This window comes from Rhinolophus ferrumequinum, chromosome 3, assembly GCF_004115265.2.
Source record: "Rhinolophus ferrumequinum isolate MPI-CBG mRhiFer1 chromosome 3, mRhiFer1_v1.p, whole genome shotgun sequence".
In the NCBI taxonomy this organism is placed as follows: Eukaryota; Metazoa; Chordata; class Mammalia; order Chiroptera; family Rhinolophidae; genus Rhinolophus; species Rhinolophus ferrumequinum.
Genome location: NC_046286.1, coordinates 5,983,793 through 6,004,280, shown reverse-complemented (window position 1 = coordinate 6,004,280; position 20,488 = coordinate 5,983,793). Strand labels below are relative to the sequence as shown.

Sequence of the window (20,488 nt, the reverse complement as noted above, 5' to 3'; positions counted from 1 at the left end):
TGGACAAGTGCCCACGTACACTGAGCAAGAGAGGACAAATTGTGGCAGCAGGATTTTCCTCAAAAAACACTTTGGGTTTTCTCCAACAGAATGAAGAATGAGCAGTGACCTGGCAAGTCTCTGAGTAGTAATTTGTGGGGATAATAAGTGATTTTACAATTTCTTTCAATGGTCATATATGACTCCTCTAATTCCTAAATGATCTTAATAAGGAAAAATGAGCCCTCAATAATGGTTAAGAAGACAAACACAATTTTCTTTATTTTTCGAATTAATGAAACTATTTACTCTCCACAGAGCATAAATCTGAGGCTTTTTTTCAAACAACTTAATTCAAATTCATTGATAACGGCCTTCATTCAGAAAGTGCCTCCTAAATAACTAAGCAATGCAAACTACTAACTTGGTAGTATAAAAGGCAAGTAGTTTTAAATGTTCCAAGTTGAAATGAACATGCTATTATAAAACAGTTTTGTGATCAGCTTCTAGCATGGGGTTTATCACATAGTAAATTCTCAATATATATTTTTAGATCTCTTATTCTCAAATTTGAGGTTGAGCATCTCTCTAAAATAACAGTAAAGTAGGGCAAATTATTAAAATATAATTGATCATTTGTTGTCATGCTATGGGTAACTAAAATATAGTTTCTACAAGTTAATATGCACATTTATTCAGCAATTATTGGACAGGATCTAAGAACTACTACAACCAGCAATATAATGTGGCCAATACTTAAGACACTGAACTGCAAAAAACTATTCCTTAATATATATTTGTTTCCCAATTTAGTCTGTGAGTGACAGCAGAAGCTTTAGTTTATCCTCAGAATCTAGCCCGGTGCCTGGAACATAATCCAAGATTAATATTAGGTTGGTGCAAAAGTAATTGCGGTTTTTGCAATTATTTTTAACCTTTTAAGCTGCAATTACTTTTGCACCAACCTAATAAATACATACAAACACAGTTCCTGACCTCAAGGAACTAAGAAATCTAGCTGGGGTGTGAGAAGGAACACACACACACAAAAAAACAAATTACTGAAAACTTTTACAAGGCAACACATTTCCTTCCTCCAATACACTCTATACCTCCACTCAAGAAACTGTAATAGCTCTCTACTGCCTAGAAAAATACAGTTGCCTTAGTCCTATTCCAGACCTAATTCTTAATTTCTGGGGGTAGGACCCAAGCACCTGTATGGTTAAAAGCCCCACAAGGGATTCTGAAGCACAACCAGCATAAGAACAATTGGGTTTACCCATCTCATATGTAATTCTCTTAGTTATAGTTTCTCCTGTTACTGAAACACATACGGTCCTTTCTTCTCCAAATACTACCCATCCTTCAAAATAATCTTCAAATCCTCCCTCCACGAAACCATTCTGACTGCTATAGCCCACGGCGCCCCCACATCTCTATACACATCAATACCCTTTTATATATGCAGTTCACTAATATTTTGTCTATTTCTTTTATACACTGGTGGGCATTTAACACCGTTTGATGGATGACCAACAGATTTCCTTCCCTACTGTAAGTCTAAAACATAAACATAAATATAGATGTACAAACACATTTCAACTTTCAAAATTATGTTGCCTTAAATACCCTGAGTTATAGGAAACTTCAGGTAATTGGCTCATTCTCTGATTGTAATTTTCATGACCACTGTCATTCATCTAATGCTAAGCTTCCTTCAAATATCAGCTCCACATATCTAAGGCTGAACCATACAAGTTTACAACATGAATTTTTTCCTAGGGTAGTTAGTGCTATGTCTCTGAGATTGTCCTCAATAATGTGTAGAAAAATAATCAAGGAAAAACATGAAGCATTACATTTCGATAGACTCGAAATCCAAAGGGTCAGACATTCTTAAGAAGAAGTTAGGAAGTACAAACTTGGACACACAGTACATGAACGAGGCGATGTGGAGACTGCATCAGAGAGTGAATTCAAAAGGAATATGCACAGAAAGTGTAGGGTTTCTATCATGTCGCAGGTGGAAGGTTCGAGTTATTCTATCTCATTCTTACACAGGGCCAGTCAATCCAAACATACAGGGTTATATAAGTAGTTCCCAACCACGGACGATTTTGCCCCCAGGGAAATGGGGCAATGTCTGAATATATTTTTTATATTTATGTCACATATGTCACAGCTGGGAGTTGCTGCTAGCATCTAGTGGGTAGGGTCCAGGGGTGCTGCTAAGTGTCCTACAATGCACAATGACAGCCCCCTCACAACAGAAAACTATCCCACCCAAAATGTCAACAGATTGAGTAACCCTAGGTTATCCTTCATCGGGGAACGTAAACACAGCTTGACACATGCTCATACACTTACTGTCTGCTCTCTTCGTTTGCTATTTTCCCCCTTTTGCTCCCTTTCCCTGACTAAATGGATCAATACCATTTAGTTTACTGAGATTGCTCATTTCAAAGCAGATCATTCAAAGCATAAGGCCCTTAGGACATCAAACTAGGACTCAGACAATGACGCAAGCTAACCCTAAAGCGTCAGATGAGGAAATCATTAGAAGTGTTATCAACAGAAGAGACCAACATCCATATTTCACTTAGATTGAATACCAAGGTCATTAGGGAATCACAGTGTATTATCCTAAATAAGGAAGCTAACTAGGATTTTCACTAGGAAAAAAACATAAATAAAAATTATTATTCAAAAGTCTTAAGTATAAGAAGGTTCAAGTTAGCTAAAGCCCTAGATGAAGGATTTGACAGAAGAGGGGGAAAGGAAATAAACAGCTATTGGGAGTATTAACAATAAAGCAATTATTTCCGGGAATAAAGTTATATCTACTGCAGGGATGAGGAAATATAAGAGGTCAATATATATTTGCATAAAGCAGACACCTTAAGCTCAGTGTCACAGGACAGATTAGGTACAATTTGGGGCAGATAATTTATAGGTGAGGGAACTGTCACAGCAGAGACACCACCCCAAGTGGAAGTACAGAGCTGAGTTAAGGATTTATAGGACCCTTATGCTCCCAGTCCCTCTCTTCCCCTAAACCATAGCCTCCCTGAGCCCTGGCAGGTCAAAAGAAGAAGTTCTGACCTCTTCTGGGCACATGCTGATGTCATCACTTTCTAGATCTGAATCATCAGATGGAAAGGCTTCACTGACACAGATTTCCAACACATATCCTTGCATAAAGTTGCCTTAGCCCGTATGTCACTAGATTCAAGACAGACATGGAATAATCTAAAAAAGGAGTTCAAGGGAAGCATTAGAAATATAAATGTAAATTTGAGATGGCAATTTAAGGTGAAAGAATGCAGAAAAGCTACTTCCCAAGGAGGACTTCCAAAGCAATCTCTGAGGAAAAAACATAAATATGTCCCTTATAGACTGACACTTTCAAAAGCAGGGACCCTTCCTGCTTTTTGGGGGTTTTTTAATCTTTACAAACATAGCAGCTACTACAGTGCCCAGCACTGGCAATACTGAATGAACGTGGAAACACCAGCCGTGCTTGTTTTTGCACGGTCATGTGTTGTGTGATGTCTCCACTCTGGATCATAAGCTTGGAAAAGCAACCAATGCATACTTGTGGGCAGACTGACAGCAGACACACACACTCACATGCCTGGCTTCATGTCACAGGCACGGTGACAATACCACCAAGGCCTAAGGGAAAAGGTTCTGAGGAAAACAAGCAAATCGGGAACTGCACTCAGAGTAACAGGAGCCGACATGTTCAGGGTCTGAAGTTACTCAGACAGCGGATCTACACAAAATAAACACTTGTTCTATTACCTTTTTGTTATGTTGCCATGGGAATCTGTGTTTAGGAACAATTATTTTCTGCAACAAGATGACAGAGCAGCAAAAGGGGGGATAGCTTTCATGAAAGAGGAGGGAAGCTTGTGTCGGTAAAGGCAGGGAAGAGAATAAATCCTGTAGGTTTTTATAAGGTCACCTATGTGTAGACTCTTTCAATCTGTACGATTTATTCGAGTTAAGAGAGAAGTTTTTGAAGCCTCATAGTCAAAATGTTAGTAACAGGTAACAATAATCCCACTTCTATTAAAATTATTGTAATGGGGGAAAAGGCGGAGGAATGCAGAACAGATACAGGGCCAAAAAGAACAGAAAATAAATGAGATCTTAAATGCTGAAGGAAGCTGAAAATGACTTTTAAACTATGACCCAGTAGTGAGAAAAAACCTAGAAGCGCAAAGAAATTAGAAAACACTGAACCTGCCAGCCCGCTAATCTTTTGTCAGCAGAAGTCTAGAGATAATCTCTTTGCTCCCTTCCTTCTGGCAGCAGACACCTGAAAAAGTGAAGTAAGCCTGTGTTATATAAAGAGCTGGAGTACCCTGCATTTCTGGGGTCCACCAGAAGTACTGGCTCTGCTACTCTGCGCCTTCTGGAATGAGAGTTGTGAGCATGGGATGGGGCTGTGTAGCAATCCATCTTCCTCCATCCCACCTCAAACTACAATTAGCACCTCTAATGGGTAAGGAACAGAAACGAACACACAGGGACCCCAGAGCAGAGTAACCTGTTAAAAGGTAAGTCAGCTCATGTCTCCTCTGGTCATGACCCTCCACAGCCCCCCCCACCCCCCACCCCCCGCCAGAGTAAAGGCACCGTCTGCAAAGGCCAGTAAGTGATCCCCGCAGCCCCTCCCTCCCCATCCTTCCCCTACGACTGCCTGGCCCCTGCTTCATTCAGCTCTCTTGCCATACTGGGCTCCTAGCTATTCCTAGAGCACAAGAGGCCTCTGCCTCAGGGTCTTTGCACCTGCTGATCCCTCAGCCTGGAATGTTCTTCCCTTCCCACCCATGTCTAAAAGGTATTCTGCATCACCTCCCTCGCGTTTTTGCTCAATTGTCATTTTATTAATGAGGCCGACTTTGTCTACCCTGCTTAAAAGGACAACAGAGCCATCCCAGTATTCTCTCTGCTTTCCTTGCTTCATCTGACATACTATACATTTTACTTATTTGTTTATATGGTTTCTTATGGGCAGAAACTTTTGTCTGTTTTGTTCAGACCCCATCTCCAGCACCTAAAGAATGACCTAAAGAATGACACAGTAGGTGCTGAAGTATCAGTATGACACATGGCCCTACACTCCAGGAAACTGGCATGAACCACCGTTCTCGCCCTTTGCCTCCAAATCCTGTATCCTATACTACTCCGAAGTGCCGATCATGGCACTAAAATCTACTCATTTGTCCGAGTCCAAAACGTAGGGGTCATCCTGAACTCCTCTCTATTCTGTACCTCTTTTCCCCCACATTCAGCCTGGGAGCCAATCATGTCAGAATCCAGGACATATTTGTCTAAAGTGCAGAATTTACAGACTACCATCTTCTTCCCTAGCATAAATTTTTAAGAGAATGAAATGCTAGAAAGCCAGTTAGTTTTATAAATCCTTAACACATACGTACTTAATTTATGGAAACACTATGCAAAGACAAACTACTTCTAATACTGAAAGCTTCATTTACCAAAAATAAAAATAAAAAACAAAAAACTGAAGCTTAAAGAGATCTTTTTGTTGTTGTTCTGAAGAAATGTGCATGACTTCCGAGTACATGGCAACCATGAGACAATCCCTAGTTCCAAGTCAGGGAACCTACTTTATAATGAGGGCTTTTTGTTTTGTTTTCGGTATTACAGTAATAGGAATAAATCAAGACCAAATTTCACAGTCAAGAGCAAAAATCCAATGTATTTTCAAAGGTCTGGTTGGAGAGGCATTTCTATTTATATCCTACACTTACATAACACATATACAGATAGTCCCAACTTCAGAAACTGCACATTGAAAAATTTCAAACCAACAGGATTCATAAATTCAGGAATTAATTATTTGCACCGTCTAATAATTCTTTGGGAAAGAACTGAATCTGGACAATACGCGCGTTAAGTTCATTTGGGGTTTACCAACCCTGAGGGAGAGCTGTGACTTCAATAAGTTAAGTTATTACCCCTCAGAATAGCTGGGTAATGACATTGGTGGGATTGGTTTCATAAAATCAGCTCTATTACAAGTGACCCAGCAACCCCTTTATTCACAAAAGAAGCCATAGGGAGAGGCAAAATGCACAAGAGAAGGTGCCACCACACCACGTCAGCAGCCTATGTGTACGGGAAAGGACACTTTTAAAGCGTTGAAACCCCAGAACCTAATCCAAAGCAGCACCAAGTACACCATTCCTTTAATGGGTGAGGTCCAGCGCCTTAGCTCGTAAGGGTTAATAACACCAGCCTTCACAGAGCCCGTGAAGACTGAATGATAACGTTTTGAATGAAAACACTTTCTATAGTATAAGATCCCATAAAAATGTCAGTGAATACTAGAGTGAGCGTGATCCAGCCCAGTGATTACTTCCATCTTTGAATCCTAAGCCTGGGGGCTCAGCACCATCTGCACTGCTGCCGGGAAAGGCAAAGTCCACACACAGATCATCTCTGAGGCTGAGTAAGAAGGAAATCAAAGGCAGAGGGCGCCTCAGTATCAAGAAATTAAACTGGCAGAAGTGAAATGCCAGAGGTCCAGAAGACTCGTATTTTAAAACGGAAGCCAGTGGAAAAGTATCAATGGAAAAATGGGATCTGACAAATAAAATATGACGTTAGAGCCAACTTGACTGAACGCCTTCTTAAAAGTCTTTATATATCAATATGACTATTTGCCATTGTGTTTAAATAGTTATTGGTTAACACTGGTAACAGGCGGCAATCACCTGACTTTTGGTTACAAAGCAAAGCAAATGGGATCAGAAGATCAGCACCGGCCTATTATCACTAGAAAAGTAAAGGGCAATCTCCTCTCACTGATGAGGAGTCAAAAAGTCATCTTTGCGTACTCAGCGGTGCCCTATTTTTATTTACATGTACCCTGGCTCATCTTAAAGAAGGGGGAAAAAAAAGATTTGAAGTGGTGAATGGCCATTAATTCTAAAACAACTTAGCTTCATTTATTTCCATTAGATTTATTTATATACAATCATGTTCTACAAAACATCTAGGAAGCTGGATTTGATTTCTCAGTAAATTTTGTCATCCTCTTAACTAAAAGCCTTGTTATATACTTTATATACTGGTGATAAATATAAACTGCACAGCACAGCACATAGTAAGCAATCCATAAAATGTCGTTCTTATTCATATTAGGCTGTAAGTTCTGTGAAGGAATGTATTATCTTGTTCTGTCTCGTTCAGCACTCTATCTCAAGAAACCCAGTCCGCTGTCAGGTCCAGAGTTGATGTTTAATAAATAATTCAATATGATTTAAGAGTAATTCTCAACTCTCACCTCTTTTATGGTTACCAGTGCCCCCCCTGCATCGCCCCCCACCTCCTCTAATCAACAGCAGGGTCTGGAAAAACCGACCCCGGAGAAAACCTATTAAGTTCCTGTTTATATTTCCTTAAACTCACCACAAAGATTCCCACCCCCTTCTGTCCCCAAACCACAAAATCAATGCTTTGCAACAACATATTCTTAAACAACTTTGCTTCATTTCCCCTCAAAGACAATGTACAAAGTTCCTTAAAACTGCAAGACTTAGTTTAGTTCCCTTTACCTCTTAAAAAAAAAAAAGTGTATTTGTAAAACCCTATCAATTCTCAAATTTCTAGTCTGATTCCTTGATCTTTCATTCATGATTGGTTATCACAAAGGCTACATACTATTTGCTTTTTTACTATAAACTTAGCAAAAATTTTTAAAATGATGAAAATAGCCTTAATTAAAAATAATTTTAAGTTACACTTCGAAGTGCATTGCACTTCAGAGCAATCAAATTAAAAAACTGACACATATTTCAGTTATGTTGCATGTCTTAAAATACTTCCCGAGATTCTTTTTGGGAACAGACTTCAGATCCAGTTCTACAAGTCACACAAGAAATTCTGCGTCATACTTTATAGTTGAGACTCCTATTTGACATAAAACAGTATCACCAAGCTGACTGCTTAATCTTTTTCACCACACTTTAGTCCAAATTCTCTCAATTATCTGGATTCAATTTGATTTTCTTTGTTATTCGCTAAAATCAAATCTGCGCTCCAAGGATGAAGGTTGTGAAAAATAACACAGGCTCCAAAATGGATTCTAAGAGAAGTTCAAAAAAAGTGTTTTCTGACACACCTGAAAAGTTGCTAATTGAAAGAATGCCTGATTATAACACTTACTTGTAAATCTAAATTCTGATATTTTCAATCAAAAAATCCACTATATTGGTTTAGTCAACTGTCACAAAACATCAGTTGTATTTTCTTCCACCAATGTTATAGGTTACACCTTAAATCCCTTTTACAGAAATACTACTAAAAAACAACTCTGCCTCTTGGAAAGACACAAAACAAACTTAACAGTGGCTGTCTCTGAGGAAAGGAATAGCATGGCTGGAGAACAGAAGAAAAGACTTTTCACTGAATATCCTTTTATACCCTCTGAATTTTATACAGTGTAATGTATCAACTATTTTTAAAAACCTGTGTAACAAAATTATTCCAAGTGTCAGAAATTCCTGGCTTCTATAAGCCAGAAAGTATACTAGCACTAAAGAAATGTGGAGTTCACTTGAATGGCACTCCACTGTAAATCTGCATCTTCAATTCCAGTGCAGAGCTACCCACACCAACAGTAGGGAAACCTTGCAAATAGTTCCTTTCAAGTTTGCTCAACTCACCACAGTTGAGCTATTCTCTGCTGTATCACTCATTCCATTCAAATTTAAACACTAGAAACAAAACCTTGGTACTACAAAAATTAATGTATCAATTCAAGAATTAAAAATAAACTAATGAGCTATGAAAGGAGCAATGACCAAATACATCTTTGAAAATTAGCAAATCAATAACACACACACACATACACACACATAGTAAAATGCTGCAAATTCCCTTAAAATGTAGACTGCTGTACTATAAAAATGTGGAAAAGATGTCAAGCATCGTGCCTTAGCAACATAATTCAAGCAGCTTGAACTAGAAAATGCAATATGATCTACTGTGAGACACAATTGCACAATCTCAATTACCCAGAAGATTCTACTGAACAGGAAATTCATGATGTGAGTGTGACTTTAAGAAACAGGGGAATTCTATTTAAAGACTAATATGTTCAAAAGCCTGGAATTTGTTCCAAAACAAAAAGTAATTGTATATAGACCCCTTTCCAATGATGTATGGGTATGAATTTACATGAATCAGTTTCAGATCAGGAGCTCTCAAATTACATTAAATCTAAAATACAGTGAAAAAACCTTGGAAGTTAGAGAAATTAGTGTAATTACTTCAGGTCCGGAAATTTTAAGGTATGAATTTAATGCAAAACACACTCACAGTGCGAATTAAAGCTGAAAAGTGTCTCTTCCTTCCTTTTTTATATATTCCCTATCCTTACGAAAACCACTGTGTCCTCAGGCTATAAATGTAGATAAGTTCCCTGCAAACTCTCTCAGGGACTTTAAAAACACAGTACTATTCACAAGAATTATCGCAATTAAAAAAACATTTACAATACCTCCCACCATTGTTCCTAACTTTTTGATCTTGAGGGCGTCCAACGGATCTGAATCTTACTTGCACCAAATGAGAAAATAGTTTTGTCAAACAATACTTAAATGAGCAGTGGTATGTGACTAATCAGCGAGGCCGCCAGTTTCTCAAGCTGCAGCGTTCTTGCCAGCACTACCACCCACCCCCCACTCTGCGAAAAGGAAATACGCTTTCAACCGAATCGGAAACACACCACTCGAGTTGGCACAGTGCTCACCGAGATAAAGTCGGTATTTTAAGCTCTATGGGTCGCTGCTAATTGAAGTGCGAATTCAAAAAGAACGCTTCTCAAAATGGGATTTCGACAGAGGTTTGCAAAGAAACCAGGACAGAACGCCCTTCGCCGCCAGTTTTGTTCGGTTTACCGCCGTCTCCCGGTCGGGCTTTGCTCTTCTGCTTCTCGGGGCAGCTCCCCGGGTTTGTCTGCTCAGAGGGCAGGCTCCGGAGCCCATGATGGGCGCACCTCCGGAGAGGGTCCTCCCGCTCGACGCCAGCAGGGAGACCCCCAGAAAAAGCCTCCCCCGGAGCAGCAACCCCCAAGAAAGGAATGTGCAGGGTGCGAGCCAGGGCTGAGCTCCAGCACGACCCACCGCCCACCGTGGACCTGCGTCCTGCACACAGCTGACCACCTACCTAGGTGTGTGCAGGGTGAGGGGTGCAAGGGGCACAGGGAGTGCTGGACAGGGGTTGAAGGGGCAGCGATGCCCTCCCCCAAGGAAAATTCCTGCCGCTTGGTGCATCGCTGAGCCGTGGGGGCAGGCCTGGCTCTGGGGCATGCAGGGCCAGCCAGCCACCACAGCCCCAAGCCCAGTGACACTCACCACACGGAGCCATAGGCGCCGGAGCCCACCGGGGACAGGTTCTGATAACGCTCAGGCACCTCCCAGATAGTCTTGTTCAGTTCCTGCCGGTAAAACGTGGGCCTTTCCTGAGACATCTTCCAGCAGCGGCCGCGGGGCGAGGAGGTGGCCCTCCGCGGGCCCCGCCTGCACCCGCACCCGCTCCCTGGCCCTCGTTGCCCGCCGGGTGGGGCTGGGATCCCGCACTGGCCGCACGCGCAGGTGCGGCTGCCGCGACCCCGCCGACTCCCGCGCGCGCTGCCCCTGTCAGCTGCAGCGGCTGGACGCGCCTGCACGACGAGGGCAAGCCCTGCTAAGAGCAGGGGCGCGCTCCGGCGCTCAGGGCTGCGCCGGCCACGCTCTCCCTGCACCCTCTCCGGACCAGGCCGACTCTGGGCTACGCCACGGGACTAGGGCTACAGCAGCTGTGCCCGCTGAGGTTTCAGTGGTCGCCGTTCCAGAGCCAGCGAACAGGAGCCTCCCGCCGTACTCTCGCGAGAACAGCTCCCGAGACTCTACGCGAGCCGAGATTTTACCCAATATGGAACCTACCCACGGGAGGGGCTTGAGGAGGGGAGAGGACGGGAGTAGCAATTCTCGCGAGAAGAGAGCAACAGCTGGAGACCAGAGGCAGGAACTCTCGGGGTATGTTCTTATTAAGGGCGCGAAGGCGGACCGGGGAAAGAGAGAATAAGCAGGCAACACATGCTGCGTGCGCCCCACTGTGGTCGGCGGAGCAACTGCCTGGCTTCGTGGTGAAAAGCGACAGTGACAGATAGGGTGTCGGGGAAAAGAGCCAAAAGATCTTTGAACAGTGGTTAGTTACCAGCAGTAGAGCACCTGCTCAGCGGAATCCCAAATTTCCAAGAAATAACTGCATTTAAAAAGAGAGAGAGAGAGAGATTCTGGCCAAAAAGCCGTAACATTCCCATCTGCTCAAGGACATATGGCTTACTCTTCAGAATTTTGATGAAATCTGTCCCAAAAGCAAATATTAGCCCTTCATTAAGGCTGAGATTTTGCACCCAAACTCTCCTAGTAGTTCTCAAACTTTTATGTGCAAAAGAATCACATTGGGAGTTTAAAAATGCAGATTCCCAGGACACACAAGGAGTCTGATTGGATTAGTCTGTGATGGGCACCAAGAATGTGCAATTTTACAATATGCCTCAGGCATTTCTGATTCAGGGAAGTCTCTGATGCTTTTCCCTTAGAAAAGCATTTTTAAAACCACTACGTTGAGGGTTTGAAATTGACTCCTGACATGAAGAGCTTCCACTGAAGAAGATTTTGAGGATTTAATTCATGCCTCTCAGAGTAAGAAAAGGGCAGAGTAGTCTTCTGACAGTGTCTTCTTAGGCAAGTCAGTGGGCCTTTCTTAGACCTTAGTTCTGCAAAAGAGAATTCCTGTCTTACCTTCCCACCTAGTAGGGTCATTTATCAAGCTGACCAAGATAATAAATGTGATTGGGCAAGTTAGTATAACCCTATCCATATGCTGAAGCTTGTTACAATAAGCAGAAGAGTTGGACCCTATCTTATTCTCATAGTTATTTTGCTTAGAAATAACTAGGTCCAAGCCAGGACAATGTTCTTCACTTCCCGTGACTATTCTCTTTTGTGTTGTGCATCCTTTGGAGTGCTCAGACTTTGCCTGTCTTGTCCCAGCATCTAACACAGTGCCTGGAACATAAAAGATACCCCATAAATATTTGTTGAACAAATGATGAACAATTTAGGAGGTGGTGCAGGATCCTCAGTTCTCCTCAAGGACATAAAAAAAAACAAAACCCAAACCAGATTCAAGGGTGATTTATGTAAAGCTTTTTTGGATTCAATGTGGCTTAGCCTGGATTCTCTTTCCTACGAAGACATGCTGCTTGAAAATATTCCAAGCTGACCACAGGTTAGGGAGCTTTCAAAGAAGTAATGGAGGTTGAAGGAGAAAGTGAGAGCAAAACTGTGACTGTGAAAAAAAAAGAGGGGTGGAATGGGAATCAAGAAGATGAGTGAATGGATCCAAGGGAGGAAATTTGGAAGTAGGAACCCTAAGAAATTCATAAGTTTATCTAACAAATTGGGATGATGAGGTAAGAGTGACCAAAAAGGTAAAGATGAAGTGAGTAATACATTCAGTCACTTATGCAATAAATATGTATTGATGCCAGGCACTTCTAATGGAAGAGTGATTAAAAAATAGACACAATTGCTGCCTACATGGAGCTTACAATTAACTGCGGGGCAATCGTTCAATCATTCAACGCAAACTTCATGAACACTTACTATATCTACCACACTGTTTTAGGCACTGATGATTCAGCAGTTAATGAAAGAGATTAAAAAACAAACAAACAAACAAACAAAAACCCTGTCCTATAAAGGGATGAGACAATTTACAAAATGGAATAGGTAAAGTGAATAATATGTTAGACATTAATACAGCAATCCTGTAAGTGTAAAACTGCACGTGGGCGGATCAGGAAAAGAAGGCTGTAGTGAGAAACAGTGGGAGAGAGAGCGGAGCAGGAGACCTGGGCATGAGAGTGTCAGTGGGAGGAGCCACGCTTGTGGGACCAAGTGTTAGGGTTGGAGAACTGGGTGACCCTCTAGCTTCCAGTTCCCTCACGCCTCTTCTGACCTGATATGGTTGTGGGGAGACTTCAGTGAATTACTGTATGTGAAATGCTGCGCGCGAGGCGTGGCATTAGGTCGGCTCTCAATCAAAAGTAGTCAAACCTGGACGCCAGTGGAGGCCTGGGTGGCACAGGTTAGGAGCTTCCACGGCCCAAATACCGGGAGCTCAACTCAGGTACCCCTCTTCCAGCTCCCCACCCCCGCTGCCCATGCTCCCCTTCCTCGCCCCCACTCTTGTCCCCCGCCCGCCGGAACGCCAGCGGATTCGGCCGCAACGGCTCGGGAACCGCCGGCGTCCGCGTCTGCAGCGCCGCCAGCCGAGCCGGAGCTGCGTGGGGCTCCGGCTCCCGCACTCCCGCCCCCGCCGAGGAACCAGGTGAGCCACTGCCCGGGGATGCCCGGGTGCCAGGGCTGCAGGTTGGGAGCGGCGAGGCGGCCGGGTGCGAGGGACCAGCCCCTGGTTACATTTCCAAGTCCTCGGGCGGGGGGCTGCGTCCGTCACGGACAGGGCCAGGCACGTCGCGGGTGCTCAGGCAATATTTGTGGAATGAAAGAATGAAGATCGTCCCTGGGAGCTTCTCTCTCAGAGGTACTGTCTCTACTTTTTGAAAGGACGCGTGAAATGGCAATGGCAAGATACAGTTGTGTGTGTTTTGCAAGCTGAATCGTTTCAGACTCGTTGGTCCGAGTTGTCAGAAGCCCCAGAACTGGACCGCGGCCGGCTGCCCGAGCCCCACCGGACTACCCCATCCAGCTCCTGAGGCTCGATTGCCCAGACACGCCTCATACTTTCAGACCTCACTGCTTTTGTTCGTTTTGTTCCCTCTGAACCCCGACTTTCACCCTCCCCCTACTTGGCCCCTTTCTCTTATCAAATCCTGTTTATGTATCAGTGACACCGGTGAAGCCCTCTCCAACATGCCCACCCAAATAATGAGTTCTGTCCAACACACTCTACTTGTAATACTCTCATCACGTCGCAATGAAGTAGTTGTTTATGTGTCTAATGGTCAGCTCCTTGAGGGCTGTCACCTTGTTATCCAGCCCCAGCCACTAAACAGAGTGACTGAAGTATACTAAAAGCAGTGCTCTGCTTGTGCCTCTTCTATATTCCAAATACACTCCCCAGAAAAACGTAGATGGTAACAGGCAACGAACTGTTTCTGATGGGATTCCAATGCTTATTTTGAAATTTTGGAAGTGAATTTTACCTTCCGATGATTATAGAGAATGTATGAAAGATGACGATACCAGGGGAAAGATTCTTGCAACTAAACTGAGGTTCAGGATTTCACATCTATTGGGTCAATAGTCAGAAAACTGGGTTGCATTTACATTTTTTATTCTTGACTTTTAAAATACTTTCAACACATTATGTAAACGAATCAATGGATGGCTGGATAGATAGGGGTAGTTTGGGGTATGAAGAAGCTAGTTCAAAAATGCCTGTCTTTTGACAGTGCCTCCAAATTTAGCATTGAAAAGCTAAGTAAAAATAATTGGCTACATTTATAATGGTTCTCCTACTTTATTGTGTATCAGAATCACCAGGAGGGCTTCTTAAACCAGACTGCTGGCCCATCCTCAAAGTTTCTAATTAATTAGGACTTTCTAGGTGGGGCCTGAGAATTTGCATTTCTAATTTAGTTCCCGGATGATGCTGATGCTATTTGTGTGGGGATGGAGTGTGAGCTACAGAAATCAAACTAATTTCTATTAGTAGTGAATCCAGATACCCCCAAAATGATGTCACATTTATCGCATTAGAAAATGAAACCTTAAGTAATTCAGACCCACGGTCCACCCACCTAAATATTTTGTCCGATGGCAGAAAGCATCAGAGCATTTTTTTCTAAGTGGACATTTATCTTCAAGATTATGAGTAGAGTTTAGCCTGTTGTTGATCACACTGCGCACAGAGGTCTCCTCGCACTAATGCCTCACGAGTCAGTCAGAGAGACTCCCTCTTGTGTTTTCTCCGCTAAAAAGTCATTATCCCATCAATGTGGTTTGACTTTTTTCTGAAATGCATCGCCTTCTCCCCACCAAATACATCTGCCACTTGTCAGTAGGAGCTTCTGGTCATCGTACCTTGTGGGGAAGGGTCCTGCTAAGTGCATGAAAAAACAAACCACTAGGTTTTCTATGAAATCGAGAAAGACATAATGGAGCTGGAGGAATTCCAGAGAAGACTATAAGGAAATCATGTATTTTCCCTTGCTGCCATAAGCCAGGCCTGTGAGGAGCCCCGTAAAGACAGCTTTCCACCTGCCCCTCCTAGCCATTCTCACTACCGCCCCATGAGTTGTGACTGAGTACCTCTCCCCAAGACCACTGTACAGGTGATGGTCTCCAATAGGTCTTCTTACCTCCGCTTCTTCTATCTCCAAGCACTGTTTAATAGAACTTAATGTGATGATGGCAATGTTTTATGTCTGTGCTGTCCTGTCGGGTGGCCCCTGCCACCTGTGGCTGTTGAACACTTGTAATGTAGCTAGTGTGACTGAGGAACTGAAGGTTTTATTTTAGTTAATTAAATTTAAATAGCCACAAGTAGCCAGTGGTTACCATACTGGACAGCACAGCTCTAGACCATACCAATGAGACAACTTCTTCCCAAAGCGTGTCTCTGTCCATATTACTACATCTGCTCAAACACTTTAAATGGCTAAAAAGTCCAGGTTGAACCCAGCATTCAAGACCCTCTAAGAATAGGCCTTAACCTACTTTTTGGGGTTTAACATTGACTCTACTCAGATCTATTGAATTACATGCCTTATCTTGTTGCCTCTGTAATCTATCCTATCCTCTTCCTCAAATATACCTATTCTCCCTGCTCCTAGTTTAGAGGAGAGCTCAAATCGTCTCTTCCAGGAGACCTTCCTCATTCCTCTAGGTTGGGATTATTAATTCCACTCTATAGGAGATTGCATGGTATTAGGATGTGGTATCTATTTTGGAATCAGAAAGACTGGGTTCAGATTCTGGTTCTTCTATTTAATTATTGTAGGACTCTGAGGAACTCACTAAATTCATCAGTAAAATGAATATAATCACTATCAGGAGAATAGTACCTATCTCCTGAGATGATGTGTGAAGAACCTGGCATATGGCAGGGCAGCAATAAATGTTAATTCCTGTCTTTCCCATCTCTAAACACTTACAGCACTATATTTTGCTATTTTTATTCTAACAATTTGTGGTCTTTATATCCCCAGAGCACTTAGCAGTCAGCAAATGTTTATGGAACACTAATTGACCACAGGTGAAATAGCATTCTTTAGTCGGAAATAAATGAAGGCCAAGAGTACGTATGGGAGAAATTTATAAAGTTGTGAAAATAAAAGCAGACGAACTTGCCAAATCCTAGTCTGGTAGATGAAGGCCACCTCTGAAAGAGAGATGATGTAGACTGAAGACAATAAAATGAACTACTACTACTTTCCATAAGTGAATTTATGGGAAATAATACCCCCAAAGGGTACTTCAACAGAAAATATGAATACATCAGCTTCTGCAAAGAGAGAAATTCTTGGGGGATAAACTGTAATTTGTGATTGGAGGAGATGAGGATATTCTGTGTGTTCAACAAGGCTCTTGATAAAGAAGTAACACAATGGTGGTCCACAGACCGAATCCAGCCTGCAGATGTGTACTGTGTTTATAAAAAGTAATTGAGGGTAGCCGGATGGCTCAGTTAGTTAGAGTGTGAGCTCTGAACAACAATTTTGCTGGTTCGCTTCCCACATGGGCCAGTGAGCTGCGCCCTCCACAACTAGATGGAAGACAACGAGCTGCCACTGAGCTGCTGGTGGGGCTACTGGACAGCTCAGTTACTTAGAGCATGAGCTCTCAACGACAAGGTTGCTGGTTCAAATTCTGCATGGGATGCCTGGAAAAAAACACTGTTCCCCAAGAGTCCCCAATAAAAATTTAAAAAATAGATATATGTAGCTTTTTAGAACAGGTATTTGAAATGACTCTTAAAAAAAAGTAATTGATAACATTTAAAAGTCAGAACATGCTGGACCCAGCATGACCCATGCCAACAGTCACAGGAGCTGAGTAGCTGCTCTCCAGCCCCACCATTCCCACCATGTCTTGATATTCACACATTGCCTGCTTCTCGCCAACCCTTCCTTAGTGCCACTTTAAGAAACCAAGTGCTGGATTCTAGACCCTGGATCTAACCCAGGATGGCAGTTACTATAATCTCAATATAATTAGCAGGTTAATTAGGCTCTTTTAGTTGCCAGGAACAGATATCTTCTAGTAATGAAAGTTTATTGTAAGATTACATGAAAACAAAGAAAACTGGATCAACATTCCTATGGGTGGGGGAAAGCGGAAAATATTACTTATGTTTTAATGTACAATTCTACCTGTGGTTTTCTGTAAAAGACACGACATACTAATTCTCTTAAGTGATACATTGTAAAATACCTCTTCCATCCTCTTCTCTATGCCCCAACCACATTCTCAATTCTTTACTGAATTTGTGATCTTTAGTTGATAGGTGTTATATAGCACACTATTGCTACCCAGTGCTTTGAGGGTAAAAATACTTATATGTATTTTTGTGGCCCAGTTACTTAACTTTTCTAAAACCTCAGTTTTATCATCTATAAAATAGGGGTGATAGTAATATTAGGATTGTTGTGGGAATTAAATGAGGAAACTTACGAGAAAAAAATCTAGTGCAATGCTTGTCATATAGTAAAGGCTCTATAAATGTTGGTGATGATAATGGTGATTCATGATCATTCTGAAGGAAAACGAAGTTGCTGATACATTCCACTTGTTTGCAGCCTCACCTTTTAAAGAACTATTGGTATAATCTACATAATTTGTGTCTCCCTATATATTTTATAGCCATTATATATATATATATGCATGTATATGTATATATATATATATATCTTCACATTCATATGGAAGAATTTTAGAGTTTATGCCTTTTTATTATTCAGAAACACAGATGATCAAGAATGGTTATACTTTCTCCCAGAGATGGATCGATATCCATTGTCATTAGCTCCTCCTCCTCATTCTCTTAAAAGAGCAGGATCATACAGATGTTTTTAAACTATATGATCTCTAAGGGAGATCATGAAGTCCAACTATGTCATTTTATGGACTAGGAAACCGAAACTCACTTTCTAAGAAACTTGCCCCCAATCATACAGCTAGTTAGAAAACAGCCAGGGCTGGAACTCCAGTCTCCTGAGACCCTGTGCAATGCTTTTCCTGCTACACCAGGAAGCCACTAACCGGGTACTTGACAGTCATTCAAGAAATATTTGTTGAGGGTCTGCTAAGTGTCAGGCACTATTCTGGGCCCTGAGAATACCGCCATGAACAGTCAAAGCCCTGCCTCTTAGACTTACATTTTAGTGTGGGAAACACACAGTGATAAAATAGACAAATATTGAATGAGGTGTTGGCAGATGCTGTAAAGAACCGCAAAGGGTAAGGGGATAATGATGGATGCTATTTCAGATAGAGAAGGAGTTAGAAGACATTGAATCGACTGACCACTTAACCCTTAGCATTTTCAGTGAAAATTGGTGGTTATACCGACTTTTACCTCTTAATCATTTCCCTACCACATTTTTTATTATAAAGAAAACTAGGCTTCCTAGCAGGATGCCTGGGTTATAGTCCTGACTCTAATTGTTTAACAGCCAGGCCTGTTTAAACTTCTGGGTGTTGGTTTCTCCATTTGAAAAATAAGAATAATACACACCTTGCATTCTTGAAGGGGTGGTTTTGAGTATAAAATTGTACAACACATGAGAAAGTTTTATAATACTGCAATGTGTTATGCAGACGCCAGGTATCATATAGAAATTTTATTTTAAAGGATCTAGAGATTTTAAAATTGGTTTCTGTGTGATCTCTTTTCTTTGGTCCAGAAATGATGCAACCAGAGAGGCGCATTCTGAGTGCTGACTCTAAATATAACGGCAGTTTTTTCACGTATGACGTGAAACGACACGTGTACAATGAGGAAACCTTTCACCAGGAGCACAGGAGGAGGACCGGTTCCTCTGGGAACGTGGACATTGACATCACCACCGTCAGTCACCACGTCCAGTGCAGGTGCGTGTGTGTGCTCCCTGACCTGCCACCAAGCTGGGAGCACCATAGCCCGACTTTGGCTCCTTTGGTACCCACTTTTGTCTTCCTCCTCTGAATTCCTGTCATCGAGATCCATAGCTTTCTGTGTGATTTCTCTTCACCTGTTGTGTGTGTGTGTGTGTGTGTGTGTGTGCGCGCGCGCGCGCGTGCGCGCGCGCGCGCATTGTCTTGTAGCACCTCCTTGATTGTAAACTTTCTGAGCATAGAGACCTTGGGTGGCCCCCACAGCATCTAGGGATGATATTTACTAAAGACATTGTTTGATGAACCACTGTTACCAGCTTCGTTACTAACAACAACAACAGCAAAGTCAACCATAGTGGACTAATTAATGGTGGCAGAATGAGATCCTTCTGCTCTCCTGTCTAGCGGTGCCCACCTAGTACTAGGCATGGAACCCACCTCCTCTGATTCTCACTGTGACTATATAGGCCCTGCAGTTCAGGGACTCCTAACCTGTTTTTGTCCTGTGAAGCTTTTTTTTTTTTTTTTTTTTTTACCATTCTGTTTCTTTCTTTTTTTCTGTGTGGAAATTTTTTAAAAAATTAATGTTCATTGGAATGACAATGGTTGGTAAAATTATATAGGTTTCAAGTGTACAATTCTATAATACATCATCTATATATCACATTGTGTGCTGACCACCCAAAGTCAGTTCTCCTTCCATCACCATGTATTTGACCCCCTTTACCCTCTTCTACCACCCCCGACCCCCTTACCCTCTGGTAAGCACTAAACTGTTGTCTGTGTCTGTGAGTTTTTGTTCTTTGTCCTGGTCCTTTGTTGCTTTCAGTGTTTGTTTGTTTGTTTGTTTGTTTGTTTCTTTAATGAGGGTGCAGCTTGTGTGGGGATCGAATTGGCAACCTTGGTGTTATCAGCACCATGCTCTAACCAACTGAGCTAACTGGCCATCCCTGTCGCTTTCAGTTTTATATCCCACATATGAGTGAAGTCATACTGTTCTCGACTTTTCTGTCTGACTTATTTCGCTTAGCAAAATAATCTCAAGATCCATCCATGGTGTCACAAATGGCAGTATTTCATCTTTTCTTATGGTAGAGTAGTATTCCATCGTGTATATATACCACATTTCTTTATCCAGTCATCTATTGAAGGACACTTTGGTTGTTTCCATTTTTTTGGCCACCGTGAATAACGCAGCAATGAACATCGGAGTATACTGGGGGTGCCAAAAAAATGTATACACGTGACTTGTATTCAACTTTTGTTATCGGTATATGTTGAGTATTACAATTTTAATACAGTTTTTTCCTTTCTTAAAATGTGTATACGTTTTTTTGGCACCCTCTGTATAT

At 42.1% G+C, this 20,488-nt stretch overlaps 2 protein-coding genes across 4 annotated transcripts in view; one reads left to right on the top strand and one right to left on the bottom strand.

Annotated features, from left to right (window-relative positions):
- MAPK14 (mitogen-activated protein kinase 14) overlaps window positions 1-10,844 on the bottom strand; it is a 65,412-nt gene extending 54,568 nt beyond the window's left edge. For 2 of the 3 annotated variants that reach the window (XM_033095727.1, XM_033095737.1), the window contains exon 1: window positions 10,380-10,528. In XM_033095727.1, coding sequence (XP_032951618.1) covers window positions 10,380-10,495 — 116 coding nt within the window. In that variant the 5' untranslated portion in view covers window positions 10,496-10,528. Of the gene's footprint in view, window positions 1-10,379 lie in introns of all 3 variants that reach the window. The other variant, XM_033095717.1, reaches the window with a different exon arrangement.
- Window positions 10,845-12,999: 2,155 nt separating this feature from the next.
- SLC26A8 (solute carrier family 26 member 8) overlaps window positions 13,000-20,488 on the top strand; it is a 77,529-nt gene continuing 70,040 nt past the window's right edge. The window contains 2 exon segments of the mRNA XM_033100016.1: window positions 13,000-13,407; window positions 18,947-19,133. Coding sequence (XP_032955907.1) covers window positions 18,949-19,133 — 185 coding nt within the window. The 5' untranslated portion in view covers window positions 13,000-13,407; window positions 18,947-18,948.